Below are 27623 nucleotides of genomic sequence, written 5' to 3' on the forward strand. Positions count from 1 at the left end.
ATGGGCATCTCACATCGGATGAAAAGTGTTTTATAGGTTTAGAATGAGCTATTTTAATCTGCATAGCATAGGTTCTTTTCTGGAGGTGCCACCATGTTCACTGTAATGTTGGCGTAAATGGCTTTGACCATAAAATAAGACTGTATGTCATTGCATTGGAAGTGAAATGTGTCATAGTTGCCTTTACAAAGCAGTCAAATGTAAGCCTTTCTATCATTGTGAGTAACTTACCTCTGATTCTAACATCTGCAGAGCATTAAAAATTATGACGGACAAGTTTACATCAATGGGGCTGTAATCTATTATTGTTCCTTTATGAGAATGTTTTCTGATAGTGACCGAGTTCATTTTTTTTGTACGCATAATGGAGGGAAATTTCATTTTCACGCATACTTGATCCGTTCAAAATGATTCATTCTTTGGCAAAACATAGACCATAGAAAAGGAATCAACATTCAACATAATGTGCTTTTATTGCCCTTGAGTTTCAACTGTAGTTTGAACTTCTGCTTATTTGCCTCGACTTTTGGCTCTGTAGATCTGATATGTGATGTGTCCCAAACAGGTTCCCAAGCTTGGTGATGCACGGGAAAATGGCCACAGCAAGAGTCAAAGAGAAAAAACCCTCCCTGAAGCATGTAGAGTCTGCTATCAGCCAGTTCTCTGAAAGTCTAGACCGCTACGATCTGCCTAACGACAACGACGAACTGGAGCTCTGCTGCCATGGAGACCACTGTGATGGCAGGCCAGAAGGTCAGTCAAACACAGTCAGTCTTGGCAAAGAGTTTATATACAGAAAACAGGGTGAACAGCAGCCGAGACTTGTGTTTTCAATAGCTTCTTTCTTTTGTTCCAGTTCCTAACTTGGCAATTGGGTAGTGTAATGGTGGACTCACAGTGTTCTTTAGCAGTGGGCTTAGTTTGTTACCACCCACCGCACTGTTTGTGGGAAGATAAAAAGTTATTCTTAGTGTCTCTGGGTCCCATGCCGACTAAATCCTTAGTTGTGTTTTTGTTCTAGAGACAAGAATCATTCCCTTTCAGGCGATATACAGCTTCCTCCCATTTAAGTCACTGGACTCCATGGTGTTCATGGAGAATGTTCCTATTTTTGTCCGGGTGACAGAGGTGGAACGGTTCACATCAACACTGAAGGTGAGCGAGATATAATTGACTGTAAACCAGGTATTTAATCGCTGTTTGTTACATGCCCCATCTGAACCTCTTTAAAAGCTGCACTGCATTTATTATTTCTGTGAAGCTTGTAAGCCTCACGTTTTCTGATCAAAAGTTTCTTAATATCAGAATCCCAAACGCTTCCCTTGAATAAAGACAGTATTGTATCGTTACACCTGTTTGATCTCTCCTGAAGTTCTTGTAATGCAGTATTGACGCGGTGGAGCTGAACTGTCTCCTTTTGAAATGCTCACCTCAAAGGTGCTGAATCCCAATCTCTACACGATTGAGCTGAGCCACGGGGACTTCATGTGGAAAATCAAACGCCGTTTCAAGCACTTCCAAGCTCTTCATCAGGAGCTGCTGAAGTTCAAGGCTCTTCTAAAGCTCCCCTTGCCAACTCGCATGTAAGAACCGTTAATTTACTCACCTTTTGTCACTCACTTACATATGCAGCCCCTCCACACACACACACACTCAAACATGCACTTACACATGCACATGCACCCAACACATGGAGTCAGATATAAACCGACTTTGAGCCAGAAACATAGTTTTGCCCACTGCTTCTCTGCACCCCTGACTGTTCATTTTTCAGCTGAGGGTACTCAATTTCTCTCCAATTCTCTTTCTGTCGCCCCATTTACTTCTGTTCAGCAGCTTGGAAAAATACAGCATGTTCTCACAGACAGTGGAAATTCATTTATATAACAAACCCACTGAGGGATTTCAGAAAGAGCAACTTCCAAACCAAATGAAATCTTGCAGAGTCTTGGTGAGCATACAGCATTAGACTATGAAGAGAATGACTGGCTGTCACTCAGTGTTCAAGATTTCTATTTTTGCTCTCAGTCTCCAAGTCAATAAGGCACCGTTTTCATGTTGTTGTTTTTTTTTTCACAAGAATCCAATATGGTTTGTTTCAGATTAGAAATGAATGAGTGTAAGAAAACACAAGTTAATCTTGTCAACCTCTTTCCCCTGTGTGCTGCAGCCACTCTGTTAGAAGACGCTCCCTCAAATGCCACAAGAGCTTTCATGGAGGACACATCCCTGTGTTACCACGGAGACCAGACGCTCTGGTCAAAGAGGAGCAGCTCGCCAGTAGAAAAGTGAGAACTGTTGTCAAAAATTACAGCATACTGTATCACTTATGGAATCCATCCATCTAAAGGCTCCGAAATACAGTGGACTCAAGTATCATGTAATAAAATTGATAAAATGAGGTGACAGTGTTTGTATGGCAATATTTTATTAGTGCAATAACTCAGGCACTGCTATTAGGGCTGAGTGATTTTGACAAAATCTAATATCATGGTACGGTTGAAGAATACCTTGATATCAGTATTGTAGTGATGACTGTTGGTGCTTTTATAAGATATTTACATATAATGAGATTTTTGATATGTTATATATACAGTCATTAGTAATGTGGATATGATGACCAAGCATGTAGAGAACAATAATAGACAGCTACAATAGTCTATTGTGTTAAGAAAATTGTATGTTTATTGTAATGCAACCTTTATAACCAGGGAAAGGCTACACTTCAGCCATATCTGGATATTATCACATCAAACTCCAAGGCGATATCTGGTCTCCTGTCATATATTGATATATCACCCAGCTTGCTTTGTGACGACAGTGTTGCTGGTAGTTAGAAACGGCTTGACTCTGTGTCTGACAGATGCAGCTGGAGGACTACCTGAGAAACATCCTGAAAAGAACCATGTACAGGATCCATCCAGCGACGGTGAGCATGGCCACTCACAGTCAAAGCCTTGTGTTGTAAGAGAATGACACCAGTAGAGTCATTCCCATCGAAGGTGAACCATCTACTCTCTAATTAGGCCTGAAAGCTAACAGTAATTTCATCATTGTCAGAGTTCTGTGGCCTGCATGAGGAGAGTCCCTTCACAGAGGACGGTGATGGAGAATGGCTTGCATTAATGAGGGGAAACACAGCAGGCAGGAGCAAAGAAACTATCACTTAAAGAGTCAAGATGGCCGCTAATATCCATTACCTACAGAATAAAAGTGATGAGATGACACATTATAATAATGATGCATATGTGCTCCGTAAGCATCTTAAGACAAAGTCAATTTGTTCTTAAGGAATGTGGGCAACATAAAGTGAAGATTTTTTTTCTGAAACAAAGTTTGCAACTTGATTAGGCTGCCAGATGTGTCAGGGGTAATTTCTGGAACTTCTTACTTTTCAAGGATTGAAAAAGAAATTGGTCATTGCACTTTCAGTGCATTGCTTTTTAATGTGTGTCCTTACTGTTGAGAAACCTGTTTTTAATATTCCACACGTCAGCATTTCTTTCTGTCTGTGTGTTTTAGTTGGAGTTTTTGGAAGTCAGTCAGATCTCCTTCATTGAGGACCTGGGGCCCAAAGGAATGTGAGAATGTCCACCTTTTATTTATTATGTGAACTATATGCTGTTTGATGATGTCAAGCATGAAATCATATGGATCCTCTGAACAATAAAAACATACAGATCTAGAAAATCTTATGCTTCCTTTCTTGATTAACTTTTTATGCCATTTGAGTAATTCGGTAGTGTTCTTTTGTGGATTTTATTGTGTTTGTGTGTGTGTGTGTGTGTGTGTGTGTATGTGTGTGAAGTGAAGGGTTAATTTTGAAGAAGTCAGGAGGAAACACATTTCCAGTGTGTTACTGGTGTGGATCCAACAGTGTCTGTTACCGGTGGTCTAAAAGGTAATAGATGGCACAATTAGACACAATTTTTTTCAGTATTAGTCTATAGCAACATGTATAAAAGCCATATCAAATGTGTCTCCCATGCTATTGATTGCCTCTGTTATCCCTTGCAACTGAGTTGTGACAAATTCAGCTTCCTGTAAACTGAATCCCCCCAGAGAGACTCAGATGTCTGTCTGTGTGTGTGTGTGTGTGTGTTCTGTGTGTGTGAGCTTGCGTGCATATTTCAGATGGCTGGTGGTGAAGGACTCTTTTGTTCTCTACATGAGGCCCAAGGATGGCCAGGTGGGAACGGTGATCCTCTATGATAAGGGCTTCCACATCAAGATAGGCACCCAGGAGACCGGCGTCCGCCACGGAGTCACCATTGAGAACCTCTCCAGGCAGGCCTCTGTTCTTATCATATTTACATTTTGCTTTGATAGCATACTCACACATTTGTGCTGACTGCTCTCCCACACAGATTATTTGTGTGGTCTGTGCCATATCGTCGCATACATAGCACAAATATCACATCCATGCTGGATGTGTCCTCAGGGGGCACAGCGTGTTATTTCCATCAGACAAAGGTGTGCAGACAAAAAGTTGTATAATATAATGTCGTTCATCTCGCAGTGGGTATTCGTAATCAGCTGCTTTCCTCATTAGTAATCCAACTTGTTTACAACTCACACATGCGTGGTGGTGCCTTTGACTCCTCTCAGGACGCTGACAATCAAGTGTTCCACCTATCGTCAGGCCCGCTGGTGGGGCCACTCCATCGATGAGTTCTCCCAGAAGTATGGGAAGGACTTCCTGAGGGAGAACCGCCATGGGTCCTTTGCCCCTGTCAGGGAGAAAACAATCACCCAGTGGTTTGCTCATTTTTATATTTTCCATACCTTTGATGTTAATTCTGGCTGTTATATATATATATATATATATATACAAATGCCAAAATGAACAATATTTTGAAATCACTACTTTTGCCATGCCTGTAAAGCTCATGTGTACCCATTCAATTCCAAATATCACAGAAAGCAATTTCGAAGACGTCTAATTTGGTCAATAAAGGTAATCTGTCAGTGTGAAACCAGCTATAGCATTTAGAAACACTGTAAAAGCCAAGACTAGACAGGAGTGGGTGGCTTACTTCTTATTTCTGTCTTCTTTGCTTGTAACTGACTAGCATTTCCAGTTCACTGCATGTTTTCTGCATCTCCGCAGAAATGCAGTCATACAAACACTACCATCCTCTATTGTTACATAATGACATGCCTTTTGTCAGTCACTTAGTTAAGCCAGTGTACAAACCAAAACAAGACACTTCTGCCAGCTGTAGTCCATAGAAATAAATGCAAATTAAAGCTAGGTTTTATATAATTACAGTTTTAATTTGCTTCCTTTGATTTTACTGCAAGTGCTTAGTAATATTTACACATCACTTTAAATTTTTTAGTTTTAAAAACTAAAATTGTGCCCATGCTATAATGAGATATGAGAACACTAGAAAACAGTGTACAGTGATGTAAATCTGTAGGGGACTGCAGGAGATTAACAAAAATGCCCCACTATGTTGGAATTATCCTTTGAATTTTAATGCAGTGTGTTCTTCTCTTTGCGAATTAAATGATGTTGTATGCTTTATCACATAAACTGCCCATCTCAGCAGTCAATGGTATGCCTGTTGCTTACAGGTTTGTCAATGCTGCAGGCTACTTTGATGCTATTGCTGATGCTTTGGAGGGAGCCAAAGAAGAGATTTTTATCACAGCCTGGTGGTATGGAGGAGTTTGACTCTTCTTCACTTATCCTACACTGCAGGAAGCATTGCTAACATATATAGCTTGTGTGTGTGTGAGAGAGAGTACAGCTGTCCCCACAGGCAGATACCAAGCCAGTCACTCATTTAGGTAGTAACCCTTTTAATTTCTGTGTCAGGCTCAGTCCTGAAATTTTCCTGAAGAGGCCGGTGGTTGATGGCAACACCTGGAGACTGGATTATATACTTAAAAGGAAAGCAGTAAGTGTTCACTGCTAGTATTCTTCCTTCCATTAAGTAGCGAGGGTGAACTGTTTAACCTAGAGTAGCTGCCACCCCACAAATAAACATTTTTTTCACAATTTTTGAGGCAAACACTGTGCCACACCATCACAACAGCTGCATACTGATTCACACCATGTTGAACTTGATGTGCTGTTTTAATTTATGTGTGTGCCGGATTGTTTCATCTTGGTATGTAGCCGTTGTTTTCTTGCCTGCTATACATCTGTAGGAGCAGGGGGTGAAGATCTGTGTGCTGCTCTATAAGGAGGTGGAGGTTATAATGGGCCTGAACAGCGAGTACACCAAGAAAACACTCTTAGACCTGCACTCCAACATCAGGGTATGGATGAAAACAATGAGAACAATGCTGTCAACTTCCATACTAACATAACTATTAACATAACTGTTATGTTTAAATGTTTAGGAGGCGGTTTCATTCAAAATGCTTTGCAATTATGCTGGTATGTATATGTATATTTTATATACATATATACATATACACACATCTATCTATCTATCTATCTATCTATCTATCTATACGTGTACATATAGATAGATAGATAGAGATATACATATAGATATATAAGTGTTGGCAATTTCTCCCCTTTTTCCCCTCCATCTCCCGCTATGCATCGGCCTTCTACACAGCAAACACATCATCACCAAGCCGTCACCATCTATCTTTCAATAGTTAATAAGTTATAGTTAATAAGTTGTAATAGTTGATAAGTTAAAACAGTTGTTTCTGCATGCTTACAGAAAACTTTTCAGACAGTGTGTATAAAAGCCATAATACCCCTGAAACCATACTTTACTGGGATTTTTATCACCCTACCACTGATTTTTGAATAATCAAATAAAGAATTTCACATTGGGCATTACTATTAAAACTGCAGAATAATAGTTGTAATAGCTGCACTCAAGACATTTTGAATATAAACAACAACTGCCATACTTCTTCAGCTTTAAGATCAATCGTCAACAGTCCTCCTGGACAGAGACAGGGAGAATGTCCTGTCTGTTTCTATCAGCTTTACCCAGCGCCTCCACAGGTGTCTGTGGCCCTGCCTCCCAGAATGATGGAGCCATCATAATACATCACACTTTAGGGTGGAAGAGTGGCAGCGCCCAGCCTGTGCCAGCTACTGTACAGGACAGGCCCCTGGGGATGGGGATGGGATGGATACTTAGATGCTGGATGCCAAGGATGGCTCTCTTAGGGGATGGAAGAACATTTTGTCTGCATGTGGACCCCCGATGGGTCCCTTAGTGGTGGGGCCGTGGTTTACACCCATAGAATGGTTAGATGGATCGAGTGGCCAGAGGGGGACAAAAAAAAGAGAGGGATGAGCTAGATCTGGCAGTGGTTAGGTCGATTTGTTCTGCAGTGTGGTCCCTGCTGTTGCCTTCTCCCTGGTGTTGCTCACGAAAGCGTTCCACCAAAAACCCTCTCATCGCTATGGCACCCCAGGCCCTGGCATGATTGACACTCTGTCACATCTTATGACAGCGCTGGTGGAGAGAGTGTTCCTAGGACTGATACTGGGAAGTGGCTGGGGACACTCACTCACACACACACACACACACACACATAAATACACATTCACACACAAATACATGAATGCATGACACACACATACAGGCACACACCCTGAGGAGCTCCAACACACACCAGCTGGGTAATGGGAAGTATATCTTGGCCCTGGTGTGTGTGTGTGTGTGTGTGTGTGTGTGTGTGTGTGTGTTTAAGTGAAGTGGTTAAGTAAGTGTGAGTGCATGTGCATGCACACCCTTCCTCTAGAGGCATCAAACACCGGGGAAGGTGCACAGAGGGGCGCAGATGTTTCACACATCATGTACATCCTGCTGCAGAGACCTGCTATTTTAGGCAGCAGGGTATAGATAACCAGTCCATTGCTTTCTCTATGGGCTCAATATCAGTTCCTATATAGCCTGAGGTAGCCCTAGGCCTTTATTTATGTCATTTTGATCGTCTGTACCCAAAGGATACTATGATGTGGCACAGTGACATCTTTGGCTCACATATTGTGGAAACCAGTTTTACTGCTCAAAGTTAAGATGATGTAAGTCTCAGTGCAAAGCAAGTGGCCTGGTTACATTCCTCTTCTGTAGGGAGTTTCTATAAGATTTCATTTTTGTTCCTAATCTCAGGAGAACAAAAAACAGCCTAGCGCTCTAGAAAACATGTTCCATCTGAAGTGCAAGCAACTTTATACACCATAACGGGTGTATGGTTCCATGTAGCACAGAATGAATAATGAATAATAAGAATACTTGTACAGTATATTAATTTGTGCATGTATTTCTGTCTTTTACAGGTGATGCGCCACCCAGACCACATGCCCTCTACAGCACTGCTATGGGCGCATCATGAGAAGACCGTTGTGATTGACCAGTCTCTGGCTTTCCTCGGAGGCATTGACCTGGCCTATGGCCGCTGGGACGACTCCCAGCACAGGCTGACTGATGTGGGCAGTGTGAGGAGGAGCCCTCAGCCCAGCCCAGGCCTCTCCCCAAATCCTACCATGGTAAAGTTGATTGTCAGTCCTGAACCTTACAGGGGAAAGATGTAGACCAGCTGTCTCCTTAGCCCATAGTAAAAAACTAATAATATTAAAAAAATTTATTTCCCTTTTTGTTTATTTGTATTATCCTTAATAACAGTTTCAGTCGCAAAGGACTTCACAGCAGTCATATTATGACCCAAATTAGCGGAAAAAAAACATGGAAGAAATCCTGAAAAAGGCATCACAAAGACTGATCCCCTTCCAGAATGGTCAGACATCCAGTGGGCAAGAATGGGCCAACAAAGAGCGTAAACATAAACAAAATACACAGAATAAAACAACAAAAATGCTTTTGTACTCTTTCCAAACTCAAACCACCATGACAGCATGAGAGATGCTGTCCAGGACTCAAATGAGCATATATGAGCCCAGTTTTCCCACCAAACCAGGATGACTCACTGGCATCTAGTCCCAGACTTCCTTTACTCTCCAACGATAACAGCTCCCAAGGTCGTGGCCATCAAATGACCGCATCCAGTCGTAGTTCTGGAACTGCTTCCTTTTTAACAAGCAACTTTTGGAAGTAGATGTCGTCTGTCATACGGTGCTCAGAAAGTTCAACAGACAGTTTTACCACATTTACTATGAATGCACTATAAATATGATATGTCTTAGGGTTCAGTTCTTGTCACTCGCTGTTAACAATAGCTGAATGACCCCTGATGTCTAAGTGGACCAGACAGTGGTAAACCCACCGTAAATGGGACTCACATGGGGCCGCTGCCAGCAGTAGGCCACCAATGTTTGTCCACATGGGTATGACCCTTTCGAGGGCCAGGGCAGGGCACGCCAGCAACAGCTGAGTGTGGATGATGGGTGTCAGACCACAATACATGTCAATGTCCAGACATGAACCTGACAGCTGCCTTTAACACTGCTTTGGGATTTAGGGAGGCTTTCTGCCTGTTGATTTCCTCTTTTTAAGGATGTGTGCGATAAGTTGATTAGTTGATTAAACGTTGCAGATGGCACAAGGAAAACCAGTCAGTTAAACTAGTTATTAATATTTTGTTAAAGTGCAACGCTGGTTAACTGTACTGTAATGCAGCCACCCGCCACTAGGTGTTAAACCAGCTAGATGGAAAGTGGCATAAAGATGACATCTTGTAAAACCAGCACGGCTTGGCAGTATTTTCATTGTGTTGAAAAGAGCAGGCTGCTGGTGCTAGCACTGCAAGCCAAACTCAGTAAACCCATATGACATTGTTTATCAGCCCAACCCGCAGACGCTCCCACTCCGTCTGAAAAGATAACTCAGCTCACCATGGCAATGACTGTGCAAGATGTGCTTCCACTCACCTTTGCTGAAGGTAAAGGCTACAGAAAGTTGATGGAATATATTTAGCGCAAACAAACTGCGCTGGGCGATTATATAATTTGCGAAAATACAATTTAATTATTAAGGAATGCGCTTAAAATTTTTAATTGGCTCTTGTAATATATGCAATATTTTTTTAGGCAGTTTTTAACCAATTTTTAACCTTAACTCTCAAAAACTCAAGGACGGCCAGGAGTGCAAAGAGGGCTTAGTGGACAATTATTAAATCAAATGCAGTCAGTTAGTTATGATATACTCTGTTGGAAAAATGTTATGATTATGTTATGATTGTGAAAATGTGTATTTTTTTGGTTAAAAAGGCTGCATTTGTCAGCCATGCAAAAGCTTTTTGGTTACTTGCCAGAATTTGGACCCAACAACCATTTTTGTATTTCCATCAATTATTTGGTGGCTATACAGAGTCTGGTCTGGCTGATGTGAAATCCCCATTAGGGAGCATCTGGGGCCCACTCTAAGGGTTGATATTCATTCACCTCCGTCTCTCACACTGAGAAGTGGAGGCTAATCTCTCAGGGGTACCCCCTAACCCCCTATCGCCCATCTTTCCATTTCCTACCCCCCACCTCCCCAGCTCTTCCTCCTTCTCCTCCCTCCTCTCCCCTCTGGAGGCCTGCATTAAACATAAAGACTCTGCATGGATGAGTGAGTCAACAAATTACCACAGCCAATAAACGGTGGAAAATGATCTACCCCTCTATATGCCATCAGTCTCTTTCATTTTCTCTCGCTTTCTCTCTCTCTCCCTCTACCTCTCTCTCTCTCTTCCTGTCCCTCCCTTACCTTACTGTCCACCATTTGTTTATTGTCCCAGGCTTTTAAATAAACATGATCTCAGCCTGAGTGTCTCCTTATTGCATTTAGTTAGAGCATCCCTCCTCATGCTTCACTGGTTGTATCCATCAATTCAGGGGGGCCTGACCCGCTGCAAAATCTCGGCTAATACACATGAAACTGCTACAGCTGTTGGTCTAACCTTTGAGAGTGTCTCCTAAGGAGCACAGTGATATTTGCACTTAATAAAATTATGCCTACCAGGAGAATATGCCGCTGACATTTGCCATTTGTCAAGTTGAGGTGGCAGTGATGCTTTATGAGTCATTAATGCTACAGAGAGGCTACAGTCGAGAGTATCTTAAGCCCACATTCGTTTGCTACATGATAGCATACAGTCTATTAGTACCACATTTAACTGCTGCATTACATGAAAGGAGATGTGCCTTTTCACCCTTGTATCTGCATAGCATTAGTTCTATTTTTTCTCATCTTGCACACAGCATGAAGTACATGGTTTCTCCGTTCTAATGGAGTATCACATACAGTGTGGCATATTCCAAAACACTTTTTTTTGACTCAACACTTGATTTTTGTCTCCTACGATAGCTCTTTGCTCGTTTATCCGCAGAGATCTCCCACCATAGTGGAGGACGATGAGGAGGAGCACAGCTACTCTGAGGTGCGAGACATCCTGGCTGATTTTGAAGGAAGAGCCAGGAATCACAGAGGGGGTGGGAGTCAGGCGCAGCACATATACAGCAACCTTGCCCCACCAGTTGTGATAGATCCTGGGGAGGTCTATAGCGCTGTCACCTTCCCTGACGCAGTCCAGCAGAGACCTTGGTATGGAGGTGTGATTCCTCCTGTTGTTGTAGGACAAGAGGAGGAAAGTGGAGGAGAAGATCAGGGCAGCAGTACTCACAAAAGAGGAGCGTATGATGACAAGACCCTTCATAGCCTGTACAAACACAATCCAGCCTCTGAGGGGGGGGCACAGTCAAGTAAGTAGGACATGCGTACTGAAAAACTTACATACACACACACACACACACACACACACACACAATCACATGCATATACAGTATATATTGTATAAGTACACATACACGTAAATATCCACATATTACATGGCACACATCCAGATGCCAACTTGGGGTCAGCAGGGTCAAAATGAGAATTTCTTTTTAGGAATAAATAATACCTCAGTATGTTTTTACTGTATGTTAAACAACAAAGGAAGTTGGACTGTAAAACTCATCCTGTCAATTACACTGTGATCTATAGTCCATAGTGCATATAGTTACATGTCACTATATGCATGACTGCCAATAAGATCTGACCCTGGATAGTATCTCACGATGTGTTTGGTCATCCTCCTTGGTAGAGCCATTTTCCAAGGAACCATCCTCAGTAGGTAATGAAATTGGCCTGGAAATACAAAAAATGTTTGACACCTATAACTTGTAACGTGAATGATTGATTGATGTCCACCACATACCATGTCAGACACGGTGATAGAAACATTTTTATTGCATTTATATCTACTTATAAATATTGAAATAGTTTGTGGTTGTTCTTTAAACATTCTGTTACATTTTCATGAATAAATAAATAAAATTTCTTTTTGCTACAGACAATTAGGGATGATGATGTTGGGTTTGATGTTAGTGATGCTCGAGGCTGGCTGGTGGGCTGGGGCCTAGTAGTTGAGAAACCCATTTTAAAGTACATCCCAATTCTAAAATGATGTCTGAAGCTGCCAGCAACAACACTAATACAAAACTAAAGTGCAGTGGGAATCTGTCAAAATCATCAGCGCAGTGACCATGCCAGAGGAGCTTTTATACATCATTACAAACACAAATGGGCTGTAAATACAGTGTCTTTGGTTATTAAAACTTTCAACTCTGACTGTCACCAACATGGCAAGTGTTCAAAACCAATCAGATCTAACACTTTGCCTAGTGCCGTTAAACCTACAGAGCTACCCATCATAGAAGTCCCAAAACCCTCCATCTGTCCTGCCTGAGCACTGCAGAAGTTTCCAAACAAATCATCTCAGAGGAGTACTGCTGCAGTAGTGCAGCAACTTAGTTAAGTGTGGAACTGCCAAAACGGCTGCATGTGTGTGTATTTGTGTGTGTCCTGTCCTCAGAGAAGGCAAGTAGTGGAGGCAGCCTGAGCTCCAGGATGCTCCCCCATCTACCACCCAGAGATTGGTACAACAAAAGTCTGTCTCTGCGCTCCAGTGAGTCTGGATCCCTTGGCCTCCATTACTCCTTACCGCTGCCTTATGGTGAGTCCAGTCGCTTATACTGTATATGTTGTAAGTTAGCCAGCTTCCACAAAATTCCACTAATTCTACAATTCTATTTCTTCGTGTGTGTGTGTGTGTTTGTCCAGAGACAGGCTCCCTGCGGAGCCACATCAGTAATAATGAGCTGTGTGGAGAGGCGCGTTTCTGGCACGGTAAAGACTACTGCAACTTCATCCTCAAGGACTGGGTCAAGCTCAACAAACCATTTGACGGTATTGTACAGTTACTGACTTGTTTGTTTGGTTTCTTCACTGTCTCCAGTGCTAAGCAGAGGGCTTCCATGTGAGAGCGTATATAATATATTTTCTGGCAGTTTATGAAGTTAAAGCGTGAAAAATCCTGACAAGTACAGCTATCATCCAGATACATGTGAATTATTAGCCTGGCTTAGATAATTAGAATTAGGATGCAAATGAAAGTGATGTACATCTTTATAAATAATCTTTTGACCAGCCATCAAGGCTTCTCTGCATGTTCTGTCCCCAACATGAACTTAATTGCTGTGAAGTTGTCATGACCAATATCAAAATGTTATTTTCAAACCAGATCTACACTGTCTAAAAAAAAAAAAAAAAAAAAAAAAAAAAAAATCATAGCTGTGCCTAGCCAAGCAGAAAATAATCTGTAGCATCACACAATCCATGAAGGACACTGATTTTCACTTTGATATTATTTGATGTTGTTTGATTTTGTTTGTTTGCTTTTGTGCGTGCATCTGTCTGCGAGTGTGTGTGTGTGTGTGTGTGTGTGTGTGTGTGTGTGTGTGTGTGTGTGTGCGCGCGTGCAAGTGTGTGCATGCGTGCATGTGCATACATGAGTTAAAATTTTTGGAATCTGAAAAATACGACTGCAGGGCAGGTTAGAGCGAAAGGTTACATTTAGAAAACAAACTATATGACAACAGCATTCTCTTTTGATATCCATATAGGCAGTCTTCAAATGGAGCTGCAAAAGGAGAAAGAAAAATAAAGGGAGAAAAACAACAACAAACAACAAACACAAAATCGAAGTTGTCAGTTTGTACCTGAGTTGTCCCAAACTATTGCATTCTGCAGCCAGTGGGGGTTTCTGTCAGTTGCCTGCAGCCCTCTATATTTCTGTGTCTCAATACCCCACTTCTCCATTTCTCTGTCTGGGCTTTTATATGGCTCTGGGTCTGGGGCTTACATTGTAATGACTAGGTAGGACACAGCAGGAGGAGGGGGTGGATGACAGATACATACATTAAAATCTTCCACCGTTTCTACAGAAAGGGGAGGGAAACGCAGGCAGGCAGGGAATGACTGAAATTAAAGGCAATCTTTGATCTCATCAATAGGACGAGGAACCATGTTTGGACGCTTATTGAGTGAGGAGGAGGGAGCTGTTCTTTTTTGTGGATGCACAATGTTCCAGCACACACTGAGGGGGTCTGAGAAGCAGACTTCTTCAACTTGGGACTGACCTTTTATAGTGTGTGATGTTGTTTTTTCCTATTTGTTTGTTTGCTTTGAAGACTTTATTGACAGGTACAAAACTCCCAGAATGCCTTGGCATGATATAGGGGTGGCAGTACAGGGCAAGGCGGCGAGGGATGTAGCCAGGCATTTCATTCAGAGATGGAATTTTACAAAGGTATGGAAAATGTGTTCATCTCAACTGTAGTCATTTTTTTTTTCCTATTGACATATACTCCTCACCTTAAAGCTATAACTTTTATAGTATCGTCTGTCTTTTACTCTGTTGTTAATTTTAATATTACCAATAGTTTACAGAGACCAAGTCCTGATTCACATTGCAGTTTGATTATAATAATGTCTTCATAATGTCACATCCATTTGCACTTTCTCTGTTTCCTCGCTCACAAGCATCATATGCCAATTTGACATAATAACACAGCTAAAAAAAGAAATATCATAAACTAAATGTTGCACTGAGTGCGGCAGTCACAGTCAAAAGTGTGTGAGCCCAAAAATCCTTTCCAAGTGATCTTTGAGATTACTCGCTGGATTAACATTTATTAGTTTGAGCTTAGCACCCCCTGCAGGTAGGCAGTGTTCCCTGCTAATAATACCTTCAATGCTCAGACTGAAGGCTTTCACTGTTCCCCTTTCTCTGCAATTACAGTCCTTTCTACTTTGATTGGTGGGTAATTTAATTGGTTTGAGCCTGTATGATTTCTTTCCGAATATGCCACTCATATTCCAAGCTTGGCTCCAGATCAGACAAAGCCTGTCTCCCAGTAATTAAAGAAGCCAAAGCCAGGTGTAGAGCAGGGGAACTAGGGAACCATAGCCAGATGAATGGGACTGATTAGGTGTTTAGTGAAAATGAGAATTTCTGGCTCAAAGACAAAGTGCAGTCTCATTGGGTGCTCAGTGGTCAATGGGGTGGCAATTGACTGTTGCTGATGAGGTAACTAGGCCTGAAAATCATTTTCCGCATCCATCACTTTCACAAAGGAACTCCATTCTCAAAGTCAAGAAAAAAAAAAAGAAAAATGGAATATGAAAAGGAAGCAATCTGAGGAAATACATTTGAAGCATGAAACAGGTGTTTTAGTTTCAGTTTCAGGGAAAGGTAGAACATTTTTGTGTTAATTAGGCAGAAAAGAGTCACACAGAGGAAACCCCAGATGAAAGCTAGATCTGAAAGCTTCACAATTTGTGTGCAATGGTGAGACAGAATTTGAGCCTAAATTGAAATTCTTGCAGTTATTATTTTAAATCTGAATAATTTTTATGACAAGATACTTTACATAGTGCAGCAGGTACGGTAATTCACTTGTCTTGCATGATCCCACATCCGACAGCACAGAAACAGATGTCTACCTTGTGGCAATGCAACACATCCCATAAAAACGGTTCAGCATTAAGATTGTTGCATTTTTCATCCTTTACTGTAACAGATTCAACAAAAAAAGGACAGACCTGTTACTGTACTATGGACCTATAGCAGTGGTGAACGAATTGGCTTTTAGCATCTTATTTTGGTCGTTGTAAGCACCAGCTGTGGTCAGGTCAAGGTCACTGTACTCTAAGAGGTGTTTCTCTCAGACTCATGCCAACTGACTGAGTGGAAAATTAGACTTTTTCTTTCTTCACTGAGACTGAATGGATTTTAATCAACACATTATGCCAGTTGTTAATTGCTTTAGCCGCCTGCTGCTAAAATAATTTGCTACTTTTTTATTGTAGTAGTAGCCATCTGTTTCAAAACACGAGGACAAGATCAGGCCTGGACCAGGGGTGGATGTTGACATGAGATACAGGCGGCTAATTTGCACCGCCGCCACCTTATTTATGAGGCTAAGAATGTGTGAAGAGGGGGGAAGGCATTATATGAAAGGCTGAAAATAAATAGCAATCTGGATTAAAATAATGACCATAGAGTGTTAATCTGCACAGATACAAAGATGGACATTAAGACACCTTCCACTGACGGCCACTTCATTGTGTCACGATGTATGAAAAATAATTTAGTCACTACTGTACATGTGAACATGCCATTTTGTGGGTTTTTTTTTTTTTTTTTTTTTTTGAACGAACGACCTTTAAGACAGTTGATTGGCCCTGAGGAACAATAGCCTCCTTATGAGGCAGACCCTGCTGTAACCTCTCCCTCTGTATCTGTTGAATGGCTCAGGACTGCAGACAGACACTCTCAATAGTGTCTGGTAGGGACAATAGCAAAGAGGAGTGCAGTGAGAGGAAGACTTTACCCTGCTTCACCCGGTATTTTCTCTAATCAGTCTTACTGTTGAGGTAAACGTGAACAGCCTGGTGACTTTTAATCTCCCATTGCCGTTCATCTGTCTGAACAGAGCCAGGGCCAACTTGGAAAGGCCAGATACAAATGCAGCATCATGACGCTATTCTGTCCTGTAATTAGCAAACTTCTGTTCGTGGAGCCTCACTCAGTGCTTTTATATTTTGTAATCAAGTCTCTAATTGTCTGTCTAACTAACATCTCTCTCTTTTGCGCCTGTGTATGTGTGTGTGAGTATACTCCATGTGCGTGTGAGTTTGTGCTCCTTTTTTTCTGTTTGTGTGTCGTTGCTTTTCTTAAGTGTAGCTGGTGAAAAAGCGTTCAGGTGCGATGTGCTTCCCCTGCCTGTTGCCCAAGTCTCTCTCTGCCAGCACGGTGCTTCCACCCCGGTGGGGGAGACACACAGAGGCTAACGTCCAGGTAAAGACATGATGGACGGTAGCAGCAGTCACGATGGGAAGTGAACCGGACGCTCAGGGCCTTTTTCTGCTCCTGTGATAGGTGCTGAGATCAGTTGGCCAGTGGTCGATCGGATCGAAGGTCCACGAGGAATCCATCCACCTAGCCTACATCTCTGCCATCCAAAACAGCAAGCACTTCATATACATTGAAGTGAGTGGAAACGCTGTTTTTCAAGGCAAAATTCTGCTTTTTAGGCAGATACCAACATGTGATTAACTTCCCACATGTAGCGGCTGATACTGATAGGACTTTTTTGTAAGAGTTAGAATACAAATAGTACAAAACGGGTTCAGCTTCAGCAGGTACAGCTCAGTCAAACAAACTGCCATGCTATATTTTGCTCTGTTGCTGATTTGTCTGTTGTAAAAATATGAAATGACACAATCAGCCAAATATCTGCAGTATTTAATGTTATTTTGTTTTACTTTTTTAAAAAATTTTTTTTATTGTTTTTACTCTGCAGAAAAGGTGAGGTACAGGTTACCAGTATTTAAAACGTAAAAGAAACAAAAAAAGAAACGTAAAAGAAATCTCAATTAAACATGGTCGGTATTGAATGAATATTTCTTCATTGACAAACTATGTTTGTATCCAGCAGAAATTTTGAAGAGGGCTATTTAGATGAAATCGTAAACTACATTTGGTGGTGGAGGTGGGGTGTTTGTGAAAAGTCTTAGTGGATATCTGCAGTAAAAATGCTTTTCAGACCAACAACCATATTGCTTTTTAAAGCTGATACTGGCTGATGCTGATAGTCTGGCAAAACATAGGCCCATTCTTAAATAAAACCTCATTTGTGATTTATAATCAGCTCGGTTGCATAATTTTTGTGTGAAGCCCCTTGTATTTTGCTTTAGACATACTTGAGGATGACATCAAATATGCTCTAAATCCTTGGTGCAGTTTAATGATATTCTTGTCCAGAACCAGTTCTTCATTAGCTGTGCAGACAGAACCATCCACAACTGCATTGGGGATGTACTGACAGAGCGGATCCTACGAGCGTATAGGTAGGAGCGAATGAGTTCCTGTGTGCCATATGCAAGAAGTGTGTTTTATCAAAGAAACTCTGAATGGGTCTACCTGCCTTGTATTCAGTATGCATTAATGCACGCATGTTGTACTTGTACTATAGGGAGAAAATGCGTTTTCGAGTGTATGTGGTGATGCCGCTGCTGCCAGGGTTTGAAGGTGACATCTCATCAGGAGGGGGCCAAGCCATCAAAGCCATCATGTACTTTAATTACAGGTAATCTCCACTCTCACACACTCTCTAACACTCCTTCTGCGCTCAAAGACTTCTTCCTTAATTACCAAAGTGCCTCAATTAGACCCTAAATAAGCAGTGGACACGCACAAGGGAGAGATGGGCAAATTACAATGGAGAGGGTAAAAACAACAGGCCCTGTAAGAGCCAACGCGATGCAGAGGCAATTAAAAGACAAAAAAGTGCTCTACCACGCAGAGAGAAAATGAGAAAAGAGAGAAAAAGCCCTTTGATGAGCCAGTTTGAGCTAAGTGGAGCTGAGGAGGGGATGGTCGAGTAGAAGAAAGAGGGAGAAAAGAGAAATTAAAGACAGTTGATTGGCGAAAGTGCAAGACAAGAGGCCTGATGTCACACTGTTTCCCTACAGGACCATGTGTCGGGGGGAGCACTCCATCATCGAGAGACTGAAATGTGTGAGTAAGTAGACGTCCCACAGGCAGCCGCTTCTCTACACTCTCTCTGCCCACCCTCAGATTCATTATCCAGCCGGCCCCATGCACACTCCATCAACTGTGAAACTTACTGGGCTTTTGAAGCGACAAATGAAGACTCCATCTCTTCTAATGGGCTAATTCTGTGTGTAACGAGGGCCCTTGTTAAGTGATAATGCACTGGCTGCAGCCAGCAGTATCATATGAGTACATTAGGCAATTAGCTCAAATCTAACCTGGAACAGTGGTCTTATGAATTAAGTAGAAAGAAATACAATATAGAGGAACACAAGGAAATAAAAGGAGAAGAGGACAACTGATAGCACTCTGTGTGTGTGTGTGTGTGTGTGTGTGTGTTTGTAATTCTGTCTCCACAGTGGCTGACTGCTGGATCAACTACATCTCGTTCTGTGGACTGCGGACTCACGCTGACCTGGATGGCCGGCTGGTCACCGAGCTCATCTACGTCCACAGCAAGCTGCTCATAGTAGATGACAGGACTGTCATCATCGGTCAGTTCTATGAAATGGAAATGGAAAGTGTCTCGCACCAGGACAAGGGATGACTCTGCAGGAGAGAATGTTAAGGAATGTTGCAGTATGTCAGTGTATTTTATAAATAATACAACAAAAACAAGCTGAATAGAAACACAAAAACTTGCACCTAGCACTGAGAGCACAGGAAAAGACAACACTGGGGGCAAGACAGATGATGAATAAGCTTGTCAAAACATGACGTCTTAGTGCTTGGCTTTTCAGGAGCGCTCGTGTGTCCAGGAGATGGCAGTGTTATCCAGCGGAGCAGAGGGAGACTGCAGTGAGGGGGTGATATGAGCAGATGTGTGCTAGGGGAACCGTTAAACAGCATCTGTCCACTCAATTACCTCCTTCGTTAGTCAAATCCTGTCTCATTTTACTCATAGGAAGGTGATTAAATCCCTCATAAATGGAATGGAATTACACTATAAAAAAAAAACAAAAAAAAACGGAAGGGTGAAGCAGGGGCTTTTTTTCTACACAAAAAGGTATATCTCGTAAATTGTGTCACCATCTAACTTAGAATATTGTGATTTAAATCACAATGGAGGGGACGACCTTAGATTGTGGAGTTGCATCTGGCTTCTTCCCAGGCTCGGCCAACATCAATGACAGGAGCATGCTGGGAAAGCGTGACAGTGAGATGGCGGTGGTGGTGGAGGATACAGAGATGGTCACCGGGGTCATGGATGGAGAGAGCTACCAAGCTGGGAAGTTTGCCTTGTCTCTCAGGGAGGAGTGTTTCAGGTAGGACACGCTGAACATGACACAGTGTTGTTGATTCACATGTAACAAAATGAGTGCGGGTACAGGAAGAGTGCGAGATTTTCCTTTTCTAATACGACCCAAATTTCAACAAGGAAATACACTTGATTTTTCACCATACTGTCAAGTGACTCACATTAGTTACAGTGAAATGAAAAAAAAAAAAAAAAAAAAAAAGAGAATATGTCATAATATTCACATTTTTTAACAAGTCATGCCAAATAATTCACAGAATTCCTATTTCTGCATACTGGAAAACAACGTTTCAAAAATTTTAACCAATAAAACACATTTTTGCACAATCACTGTCCTCCCATTAAATAAAACTCTTTAGTTTCTCTCCCTAACTGGTCTCCCATGCTGCTTTGTGTTTAGTCCTCACCTGCAAATACCTGATTCAACAGGAAATAAACTGTGGAGTCACTGGCGAACATGTCTGTATGTTAGACATTGAATATGGTGGAAACCTCTGTATTTATCTTTTTTTACTGTGCTGTTTTTATTGTGATATGGATCCCATGGGTCTGAAATAAAGGAATAACTAACTAACTAAATCAAATTAAGGACGCAAGAGGCTCTCAACATTTTAACTTAAATGTTTGGCCATGTCAGATATGCCTCTGTGTGAAGGAAATCTCTTGGTCGCTGTGCTGCTTCAGGCTGGTCCTAGGGCTGCTGAGTGACTCCAGTGTGGACATCAGTGATCCGGTCAGTGACCATTTCTACAAGGAAGTTTGGATGGTGACTGCAGCCAGGAATGCCAGTGTGTACGATCGAGTGAGTTGAAAAATATTTCTTCCTACCGTGTTACACTCTGCTGCCGTCTCTGATAGTTAAATTGTCAGACGTGCTCCCTGTCCAGGTATTCAGGTGTTTGCCGACTGACGCCATTTTAAACTACAAGATCCTGAGGGAGTATGTGTCCCGCCCCTGCCTGGCCCACGAGGACCCAGTATTGGCCTGTGAGGAACTCCGAAAGGTGCGGGGCTTCCTGGTTCAGTTTCCCTTCTTCTTTCTGTCAAAGGAGAACCTTTTTCCCTCCTTCAACTCTAAGGAAGGCATGATGCCCATCGAGCTGTGGACATAGACTGACTCGGTCCAGTGCAGTGAGTAAAGCCTCAACAGTTCAGCAACAGTTCCGTTTTTTTTTATATTATTTTCTCATATTCTATTCGCTCTGTGGAGGACAGATACAGACTGATGCCACTGTGAGACTGTACTTCAATATTGTTCGCTACCTCACTGTATTGATATTTTTCAGTTGACTATGTTTTGCAATGACAATGAATCTTGCTACTAAATGTTTTTAAATTATGGTAATGTGTCTGTGATCATACTTATATCATGTCGATTCCAAAATGTCCACTAAAAATTTTGTGTGATGAGTGTAGGCAGTTTCCAAGTCAGAAAAAAATTCACACACATTTCTTTTGCTCATAGATGCCTAAACAGTGTAGGCCTTTATTAGAACAATTGAATACTTTATATAAAGCAAAACAATTTATATAATTTATAAAATATATTATAATTTTTGACCACACAATCACATAAGATAAGAGATAACGTATAACCTTTTTTTTTTTAAATTACATTCACAGTCATGAATCTATATTGTGTTTTCATTTGCTTGTCCTACAGTATTTAAGAACAAGACCCCCTGGATTTATTATAAAGTGATTACAAGAAAATGTATATTTATATATGATAAATACTGAAGCGCTGAAGAGACATAATTGGCACAACAAACATGGGCTAAGAACAGAGACAAAGTGTTGAAATGGAGGGACACCACAAATTAAAGCAGCTGCAGAAACACCACTGAAATTCAAACAATAATTACTGCTCTAAATTCGACAGCCGCGGTGCTGGATCTCATTTCATGTTTAGTGAATCTTGGTCATAGTTGACGTGAAACAGTAGAAAACACATACAGTAGCAGCTTCTTGGTTCATTTGCTAAAATCCAACAAAAGTAGCCCTCCCTGCCAGAATGTAGAGCTTTTACTCCACACTACAAAGTCTGCTCCAACACCGCCTGTACTGCATAGAACAACTTCACAATTGAAATGTGTGGAAATCACATAGGAAAATAAAAAATACATAAGCTAGAAGTGTGAAATTTTCACTTTAGTGTGTGTCAAATCAAGCCAGCATTCAGGCCAATTTCCAACCTGGATAGAAAAGAACATATTATATGAGAAAATGTGTGCATTATGACTTGATAAAAGGAGGTGAAGTGGAAATGAAGCTAAACAAGACTGCTGGAAAGTCAAGGCTCTTCTCCCACACAGACTGTAGGATTCCCAGCGCCCCATTCCTTAAATGTCGATGAGGTCATCGCCGCTCTCGTCGCTCTCCACTGTTAGCTGCCGGGTCCACCACTTCTTCACCTCTGACCCTGATGAAGCCTCGTCATTGACAAGGTTCATCGTACACCCGATGGGTCTGACACTTTTGTTTGTGCGACCTGGCACAAACACACACAGGAAAATGTGTTACAGATTAAATCAGCACTCTGTAACACTACTGTAGGTCACGTAACGCTAAACGTCGCCAGAGTTCAAACCTCCTTTGGCCGCTCATTTCAGATCACTGAACGAAATTCAAAGACACTGGAAATGGACACTGGCCAGTTTAATCTCTTCCTGTCTGCCCTCAAGGACTCCATCTCATTCCCCGCCACACATGCAGCTGTTTGTCAGTAAGCTGCTCTAACTTCTCAACCAGTGCTGCCGCCTGCTTTTATCGCACATTTTAATTGATTTCAGCGGTGTCCTTGTTGTTGATCGTTATTTGTTGTGCTATTTGCTCTCTCAGTCCTTAAGTGCGTTCTTTCTAGTTGAAGTCTGTGCTTTCTTTCAGTATTACGGCTTTTATCTGTTACCTTCAGCAAAGTGCTAGTCTTACTTCATCAACCTGTTTTTTTTTTTGTTTTTTTTTGTCTTCTTCCCCACAAATTCCTCATCAAGAGGCCTTTGGTCTCTTGCCAGCACTTCTCTGTGAATTAGAATTTGCTCTTAACTGACTTGCGTGGTTCAATAACCTACCTGTCAAGAAGAGAAATAGCCAACTCTGCCTCAGCATTGAACTTTTTCAAATCCCTCAGCGCTCTCTAATGATCTAATGCTGACTTTATGTTGATTCTTGTCCTGCCTCAAGTTTGAAAATGGAATTCATGACTAAAAAAAATAGTGTTTTTAATTTTTTTTATTTTCTAGTGTCTCTTCTTGACAAGGGCACTCACTAGCTGCTTCAGCTTTTGCTAAAATCTGAATGGCAGCCTAGGATTTCTCCTCTGGGAACAACAAAGAAAATGAATAGGCTGGTGACGTATGACCCTGCATTGGGCATAGAGATGTGTGGGGCTTAAGACCCCTACAAAAATATTTTATTAAATACTTTATTACAAAAATATTTTATTACAATTAAATTTGTTAAATTTTTTAATACAATTTTGTTTCAATATACTATTATGATAATTTAATCGCAATTAAATATAATCAGGTTATACCTTTTCAGGAAAAGCAATACCATATTGTTCGGCATATTAATAGAATCCTGTGGGTGTATTATTTTTATTTAAATATTATTTGGAAAACTTTCATATTAAACCTTTCATGGTAAAAAGACAAGTGCTGTTTATACTAGAGTAGTCTGCAGATGCAACAACCAGACAGAGGAGATCCACTAACCTGGGGGCAGTCGCCACTGTCCCACCTTCCTCTGCGGTCGGCCCAAGTCAGAGGAGTCCTGCCTGTAGCATCCTCTGTCTGACAGGGTGGGGCTCAGGAGCTGCTGGAGATCGCTCAGCTAAACAAAGAAAAACCCTTTGTTTCAGCAGGGTGAGCTCACACCTGCAGATGATGCGATGCGCTTGCTGCACATCAAGCTGTGAGTGTGTGCGAGTGTGTGTGCATGTATAGGTGTGTAGCGCCTCACCTCAGGCTGTGAGGGGTTGTCGGGGTTGTTAGCATTGTGGTCTTCACTGGGCACGGTGGTCTCTATGCTGGGGGGGTTGAGCAAGCGGCTCAACTCCTGCTGTTGGCTCTCTCTCAAACTGTGGATGATGCTAAATGACTGCTGTTTCTACAAGCACACAGACACATGGGGTGAATGAGTGTGTCTGCTTGCATTAGAGCACCATGGGAATGTGTTTGTTCATCATATATTTTGTGTGTCTGGGCCTTTGTATCATCACTAATGTATAGTGTGTGTGTGTGTGTTTCTTCCACCATGCTGAGGGTCTTACCGCACGGATGCGTTTCAGGCACTTCTTGAGCCACATGCGTATGGTCTGCTTGGCCACCTCTTCTTCAATGGTGTACTCCAACTGTTCCCTGGCCAACAGCTCCTCCAGCTGGAGAGACTTTCTAATGTCCACTGAGCGGTATGACAACATACTGCAGGATCACACACACACACATACACACACACACACACACACACAATCATTAGGAAGGCAGATTCTGCGGGGCATGATGATAAAGCTACTACGCTAAAGCTGGTCATGGCATCTTTGCACGTTGGCGGCCTCAAATGGCAGCAAGAGGTAACTGAATTCTGAAGATCATATAATAAATCATGAAACGTAATGACATCTTTGGCACTTAAATTAGGTCCTCTAAACCTGTTTTCACACCTGAGCTCCTGAGCCCTAGGCTAACTAAGCCCTGGGCTAACTCGGGGCTAACCCTGCTCTGCAGCAGGGCCAGCAAGCCCTAGGCAAAACTCGGGGTTAGCCAACTTTGGAATGAGGCAGGATTGTGCCAGTGTGAAAGCTTTCTTAGCCTGGGGCTACCAGCTCCCTAAGGCTCAGGGAGCTGTTAGCCCCAGGTAAAGTGCAGTGTGAAACGCCCCTATGAGCCTGGTGGACTGGAGGTGTTGAAGAGCTTCAGCCTTTGTTGGTCAGTCCAGCTTTCTCTGGACAAAATGCATGTTCGCTGTTTTTTTTTTTTTTTATGAGCAAGTTTTCTATCTATTACACCTTACATCAGAATTTCATTTGGCTAAACGAGGCAAATCTACAGTGTCTCAATTAGCAGGGATGGGATGTGCTTCTGTGCTGCAGCTCCACTTTGTGACTTAGGATGCTATGATGGGTGTATGTTTTATATACCTGAAATCTGGCCCAGTGCAAACTTCACAGCCAAATTTAAATGTGACATTCCAAACCTTCCACACATTGTTGCTCCATAACAAACATTAAAGATGTTGGGCATCTCAGTTGGCACAATGAACATGTCATCACCAGGTACATAAAAACATTGTTTACTGGTGTTGATATCTGAAGGTAAAATGGCATGAAATGATGAAAGTATTTTGATGTGACAGCAGCTTCACAGTAATTAGCACTGTGTATTACACTCAGGTTGTGTGGAGTGGATCCTTGACAAGCATACAGTGGTGTTAATCAAAGCCTCTGCTGGTCTGTCTTGTTTGTGTATGGGTGTGTGTGTGTGTGTGTGTGTGTGTTTGTGTTTGTGGGAGGTGGCCCATGGACACCTGAGCACATCGTGGAAGGTTACGTCGCCCCCGTTGTGTAGCCTCTCCATCTCATAGCACATGTGCTTAAACAGCAACTTGTCCTTGTCCAGGTCCACCTCCAATCTGCCTCTGAGCAGACGCAGGAGGAACTTCACCCTGGACGTCGGGATCACACCCTGAGGAAAGAGGGAGCGAGAGAGGTCAGAGGGGCGTGCGGTGAACGGGGAACTGACTCGCGCCTGCAGTGCACCGACTCAGCCAAACCTCATTATCACTATACTGAACTGCCGATGAGAGTGACGATGAGTGGGATCTGATGGTTCACAGATCAGCCTTAACCAGTAGCGCAATCAGTCGTAATAGTAGGGCTATATCCAGATCATAATGGATAGATGGGAGTCCTCAATTTTTAATCCACCACCCACTGTTCTCATTACCTTTGCTCTTCCTTTCTTTCATTCCCTCTTCCTCTTCTCATTAGTCCCTGTCCTGCTTTTTATATCCTTCGCTCACAGCTCTGTTTCCTTCCTTTATGTACTCTTACAACAGGGCTATTCAATTACAAACTCATTTGGGACAGATTTTAAAACCAGGAAATGTAGATGGGTCAGACATTTTCAGCAGCCTACTGAAAAACCAAAACCGAGGTTTTGGTAATGACAAATTTTAAACAAATGCAAATTAATGTAGTAAAAAATAGCAATGTTTATTGTTGTACTTTTTAAATAATAATAATAAAAAACAAACAAACTTATATTTTTAAGTCATATATCTGACCCAGGCAGATCACAGAGTACAGAAACAGAATAGAAAAGAGCTATCACACAGCATCATGACAAGTGGCAATAACAGTAAAACCTAAAAAAAAGTTAAACCGATGGTTTTCATTGTCAATTTTATGTTTCAGGGAAGACATATCTTCCAGATGTTTTGAAAAACTACTAGGCATGGTAGGAATTCCATCACATGAGAAACGTTGATATGTTTCTCACGCTGGTTTTGCTGCCTGACTGCTTACAGATTTTAGGCCATGCTCGCCGAACTGTAACTACTTAGGCTTCACAATGACACTGCATTACATTAATTACATTAATTCATAAAATAATATGACAATTAAAACTGCTATTATAATAGTCTATTTAATTCAACCTCGCTAGGCCACATGTAAATTGCTCCTGGCCCAGACACGGCCTGTGGGCCACCAGTTGAACAGGCCGGTCTTAGAACCATCATCCCCTATCCTCTCCTAATCCTCCCTTTAATTCTTCTTCTCTTACCTCTCGTTTGTCATCCACCATGTTCCAGATGATCTGAAAGTGTCTTAGGTCATTGTAGCTCAGCAGCTGATCCTCCTCGGTGGAATAGAAAAGAGAGAAGTTCTCCACGATGATGGCTGCAGCAATACGGAGGAGAGGTATTAACACACAGAATGATTGTTTCTTAAAAATGGTAACATCTACGTTGTGTTGAAGTTGGTTTCATTTTTAGATTCACAAGACGTCTGTGTTTGTATCAAAATCAATAAGAGTTGTTCGAACAGCTGTAATTGCGCTTTTTTGAGGGATAAGTGCTCATTTGGCAGGATGACAGCGGCTGTAATGAGTTAGCGCCCAGGCTAATGTTGTTCTGGGTGACTAAATGGATCACATCACAATGACGGGTTGATTGTAAACCAGACTGTTAAGTACTGTAACCCATGGGACAACAAATATGGTCCTGTATTCTGTCAGTACATTCACCTCATCAACCAGTGCAACAGGCCATAAAACCAGGAGAATACACATGCACTGTAGATCATATTCAAAATGATGGGGGAGAGATGGTTTTTGGCTCATGTCCAAAACTCATGCTCATTTTGATTTTGCACATGGCTTCTCCATTCCTCTCTCTCTGTCTCCCCCTCTCTCTCTGCTCCTCACTATAAGGTGGCCTATGACATGGGAGAAAGGTAATAATTTCTGCATGGAAGGGTTTGATTATTGTG

The 27623-nt window shown here is 41.9% G+C and overlaps 2 protein-coding genes across 3 annotated transcripts in view; one reads left to right on the forward strand and one right to left on the reverse strand.

Moving 5' to 3' along the window:
• The first annotated feature begins 593 nt into the window (after nt 1-593).
• LOC115380232 (phospholipase D1) lies at nt 594-21476 on the forward strand. The gene is made up of 26 exons (XM_030081323.1): nt 594-753; nt 1022-1155; nt 1438-1583; nt 2171-2288; nt 2864-2929; nt 3523-3581; nt 3809-3901; nt 4135-4287; nt 4609-4758; nt 5581-5664; nt 5825-5906; nt 6160-6270; nt 8270-8479; nt 11260-11632; nt 12787-12927; nt 13035-13160; nt 14444-14562; nt 17002-17115; nt 17197-17307; nt 18082-18167; nt 18293-18406; nt 18792-18841; nt 19233-19367; nt 19985-20138; nt 20816-20933; nt 21019-21476. Exons 1-26 carry the CDS (start codon nt 594-596, stop codon nt 21241-21243), a joined length of 3432 nt encoding a protein of 1143 aa, XP_029937183.1. The 3' UTR covers nt 21244-21476.
• Nucleotides 21477-21597: 121 nt separating this feature from the next.
• Nucleotides 21598-27623, reverse strand: part of nalcn (sodium leak channel, non-selective) — an 83641-nt gene continuing 77615 nt past the window's right edge. Inside the window, exons 39-44 of one of the 2 annotated variants that reach the window (XM_030080900.1) lie at nt 26917-27032; nt 25658-25815; nt 24405-24555; nt 24095-24241; nt 23848-23965; nt 21598-22622 (exon numbers count right to left, since the gene is read on the reverse strand). In XM_030080900.1, the coding sequence (XP_029936760.1) occupies nt 22474-22622; nt 23848-23965; nt 24095-24241; nt 24405-24555; nt 25658-25815; nt 26917-27032 (839 nt within the window). In that variant the 3' untranslated portion in view covers nt 21598-22473. The remainder of the gene's footprint in view (nt 22623-23847; nt 23966-24094; nt 24242-24404; nt 24556-25657; nt 25816-26916; nt 27033-27623) is intronic. The other variant, XM_030080901.1, reaches the window with a different exon arrangement.

The sequence above is a fragment of the Myripristis murdjan genome, chromosome 21 (genome assembly GCF_902150065.1).
Source record: "Myripristis murdjan chromosome 21, fMyrMur1.1, whole genome shotgun sequence".
NCBI lineage: Eukaryota > Metazoa > Chordata > Actinopteri > Holocentriformes > Holocentridae > Myripristis > Myripristis murdjan.